At 47.7% G+C, this 4,038-nt stretch overlaps 1 protein-coding gene across 1 annotated transcript; it reads left to right on the top strand.

Annotated features, from left to right (window-relative positions):
* Positions 1-340: 340 nt before the first annotated feature.
* LOC123112105 (probable CCR4-associated factor 1 homolog 7) lies at positions 341-1,402 on the top strand. Its single transcript, XM_044533026.1, has one exon. The coding sequence runs from the start codon at positions 523-525 to the stop codon at positions 1,360-1,362; it is 840 nt and encodes a 279-aa protein (XP_044388961.1). The 5' UTR covers positions 341-522; the 3' UTR covers positions 1,363-1,402.
* Positions 1,403-4,038: the final 2,636 nt, after the last annotated feature.

Here is a 4,038-nt window from a genome sequence, read left to right as displayed (position 1 = left end):
TCAAAGAAAGCCCTCTTCATTAGAAGAAGCAAAACAAAACGAAATTGTTCATCCACACTTGCCCTTGTTTTCCTTGCTGGTTCCTTCCAATCCAGCCCTTACCTGACGTGCCGTCCTCACCACCACACAAAAATTGGCCCCGCGAGCCCCACCGGGCAGCCACCCAGGAAGGCGCGCCCCTCCTCGCCGGCAATCATGCCACGGGGCCCACCATTTGCGGGTCCCGCCACGTGGCACCAATCCGACCCGGGCGGCGCACGTCACCCACTTTCCCCATTCGCGTCGCGTTCCCCCCTCCCCTCTTCTTCCCTCGAATCCCCAATCCCACGCTCCTCCCCCCTCCCCTCCCCTGGATCTCCTCATCCCGCCCCGCCCCGCCCCCGCCTCCCCGCCCACGGGAGCCACCGCCCCTCGCCGCTCGCCCGTGGGCCCCGCCGCCTCCCGCTCCGCCGCACCACCCAGCTCCGACGCTTCCAGGAAGGAGAGGGGAGGACAGCTCGAATCTTTGATGCCCGGTAGCCGATGGCGACGCCGACCGTAGAGAAGCCCGACGGGGTGGAGATCCGCGAGGTGTGGGCGGAGAACCTCGAGGCCGAGTTCGCCGTGATCCGGGAGATCGTCGACGACTACCCCTACGTCGCCATGGACACCGAGTTCCCCGGCGTCGTCTGCCGCCCGCTCGGCACCTTCAAGTCCAACGCCGACTTCAACTACGCCACGCTCAAGGCCAACGTCGACATGCTCAAGCTCATCCAGCTCGGCCTCACCTTCTCCGACGAGCGCGGCGGCCTCCCCGCCCTCGGCCCGGACGGCCGCCCCTGCGTCTGGCAGTTCAACTTCCGGGGCTTCGACCCGCGCACCGACGTCGCCGCCGCGGACTCCATCGACCTGCTGCGCCGCAGCGGGATCGACTTCGCCCGCCACGCCACCGAGGGGGCCGACTCGCGCCGCTTCGCCGAGCTGCTCATGTCCTCCGGCGTCGTCCTCAACGCCGAGATCCACTGGGTCACCTTCCACAGCGGCTACGACTTCGGCTACTTGCTCAAGCTGCTCACCGGCTCCAACCTGCCGGACACCAGCTCCGGATTCTTCGACCTCATCAGGATTTACTTCCCCGTGATCTACGACATCAAACACTTGATGAGATTCTGCAATAGCCTCCACGGCGGGCTGAACAAGCTCGCTGAGCTGCTCGACGTCGAGCGGGTCGGGATCTGCCATCAGGCAGGCTCCGATTCTCTGCTCACCGCGCTCTCCTTCAACAAGCTCAAGGAGTCGTACTTCGGCGGATTAACTGAGAAATATGCTGGTGTGTTGTATGGTCTAGGCACAGAGGGCGGGGAAACCACCTCTGTTCACTGAGTAATGGATAGTTAAATAAATGATGAACTATTTATGAGAGGAAGGAGAAACCTGTCTGGTGAATGTGTGATGTCTGATTATATCCTCTTGCTTGACACCGAAAAAGGTACCACTTTTCCCTCAATTGTGATACTCCTCAATGAGTTTGTTTAGCTTAGATGACTGCGTTTTTGTTGTTTGATTTTGCGTGCTGAAGTTGATGGCATGATGAAACACCCTCTAGATACTGGTTAAAGTCCACCTATGCTGATTCTTCACACGTCCTGTAGAGTTAAACACTTGCTAGCAAAAAGAACACTTCTTTTGTCATGTACTCCCTCCGTAAAGAAATATAAGAGCGTTTGGATCACTAGAGTAGTTTTCTAAATGCTCTTATATTTCTTTACAGACGGAGTATATAGTGTTGATTGCTTACTGTTGTGTGTTCTGTTTGAGGAATCACCTACCTCCTGTCATGGGCAGGCGCATGGCTAACCATCGCAGCCAAGGACTCCAATTCTATCACTAGTTGGTTTAAGCTATCTAGTACTATTATACAGGTCCATGCTTCCATACCAATAGGGTTCTTTCTGGTGTCGAACTTACCAAGGACTGTATTATGTGAAGAGGGGCATCATTTAACCATTTATTAGGAGATTAAGCAGAGATGGCCAAAGATTTTTTTTCCCAGTCATGAGCTCAGAGTTTCTGTGTCATGGACCAGGATAAGCACAGCTGTTGTTCATATATATTGTCAGGATTCTTTTTAGTTTCATAATTACTCCCTCTGTAAAGAAATATAAGAGCGTTTGATCACTACTTAGCATTTAGCAAGGAATGTCAATAAGTCAAGAAACTTTCCCTAGACATGATTCCGAGTCTCAACATCATGTATGTACCAGGACATGATTCCGAGTCTCAACTGTCCCTAGACATGATTCTGAGTCTATTATGTCAGTAGTCTGCCTGAGGATCAGAGGATGATTTCAGATGCTGCCCTCTCTGGTAGTCTGGTCACACCCATCAACCCATCTTCTTCTTTGTTCTCCTCTCTTGTTCAGTCATAGCACTTGGGTAGTTTTGAGAGCGACCTCTTTTATTATGTTTATAAATGAACTGTTGCCTCTTATTTTGACTTTATTGAAGGAAAGTGCATCTTTTTTTTTGTTTTCTGAAAGTGACCTCTGTCATTATGCTTATAAAAGTTCCATGTGTTGGCTGTTCATTTTTGAATTTTCGTGGACTGTTTAGTTGAAGAGTTTTCATCCATTTCCTGTTAAAGCTTACATGTAGTTTGTAGTTTCCTCAGCAGTTCAATACACTGATTTATACTGTTCTGTATTACGTCAGTAGTTGAACTGGTCAAGAAATACCTACCAATCAAAATAATATCGTGTTTGAACTAAACTGTGACAGAACAGAAGTAGAATACAGCCCTATTATTTACATATATCGTATGCTTGGATGCAGAGTGCATATCAGTTATCCAAGTGATACATGTGTATGCCCTTTTGCCTCAGTGCAACCTCCAAAATTAGTTAGAAAAGGTCCTTTCCTTGCCATTCCTCTGTGAATTGTGTTTGCATTGTGCTTTACAATTCTGTCGATTACTAGTTTTATCATATTACTTCTGCTTCTCGTGCTCGTGTTGTACTATTGCCTTTCCTTACTGTAGATTGTTAGCCTGATACGCGGGGCTTCTCAGTCCTTTCTCATTTTGCCTCGGTGCATAACCTCTGAGATAGGTTAGAGAAGTTCCTTTCCTGGTTACTTCTGTGTGATGTAGGCGCCCCTTAATGGTTTGATGAGAGGCTTAAGCCTGAGGGCAACCCAGCTTTACTGTGTACCATCCATGGGAGACCAGTCACTTTTTTGCTGGCTGACTGTCTCTTGATGCGTTTCTTATTCTGCAATTCGTTGGTTGTGCTGACATTGACAGCTTTATTGTGCCCAGCATTTTACATCGGTACATACTGTGAATGTAGAGTTTGCAGCTTAACATCTCCTCTGTTTAAATTTTACAATGCAGGTCTCTGTATTTTCTATGCAAACTCTTACTAGTATTTTTGCTTGTCTTAAAGAAATGGATTCAAATTCACCAGAGCTGAATTGGGACCAGCAATATTGCTTTGCAACTCTGGTGTGTCTCAGATACTAGTTGTTCACTAATTCAAACTGGTATTTTCGCTTGTCTTAAAGACATAACTTCAAAGTTCACCAGAGCTGAACTGGTATTAGCAATATTCCTCTGCAACTCTGGTATCTCTCAGATACTAATTGTTCACTAATTTGATCTGGTGTTTTTGCTTTTCTTAGAGAAATGGCTTCAAAATTCACCAGAGCTGAATTGTGGTCAGCGATTTTACTTTACAACTCTGGTGTGTCTCAGGCACTAGTTGTTCATTCAAAATTCACCAGAGCTGAATTGTGGTCAGCGATTTTACTTTACAACTCTGGTGTGTCTCAGGCACTAGTTGTTCACTAATTCAAACTGGTATTTTCGTTTGTCTTGAAGAAATAGCTTCAAAGTTCACCAGAGCTGAACTGGGATCAGCAATATTGCTCTGCAATTCTGGTGCCTCTCAGATATTGATTGTTCACTAATTTGATCTGGGGTTTCTGCTTTTCTTTAAGAAATAGCTCCAAAATTTCCCATAGCTGAATTGTGAAGCAATATTGCTTTACAACTCTGCTGTG

Source organism: Triticum aestivum, chromosome 5B (assembly GCF_018294505.1).
Source record: "Triticum aestivum cultivar Chinese Spring chromosome 5B, IWGSC CS RefSeq v2.1, whole genome shotgun sequence".
In the NCBI taxonomy this organism is placed as follows: domain Eukaryota; kingdom Viridiplantae; phylum Streptophyta; class Magnoliopsida; order Poales; family Poaceae; genus Triticum; species Triticum aestivum.
The sequence above is the reverse complement of the archived record's forward strand: the minus strand, read 5'-3'. Positions and strand labels throughout refer to the sequence as shown.

Bases quoted from the DNA above. Each gene is read 5' to 3' on its own strand.
- LOC123112105 (XM_044533026.1), top strand. From the start codon at position 523: ATGGCGACGCCGACCGTAGAGAAGCCCGACGGGGTGGAGATCCGCGAG.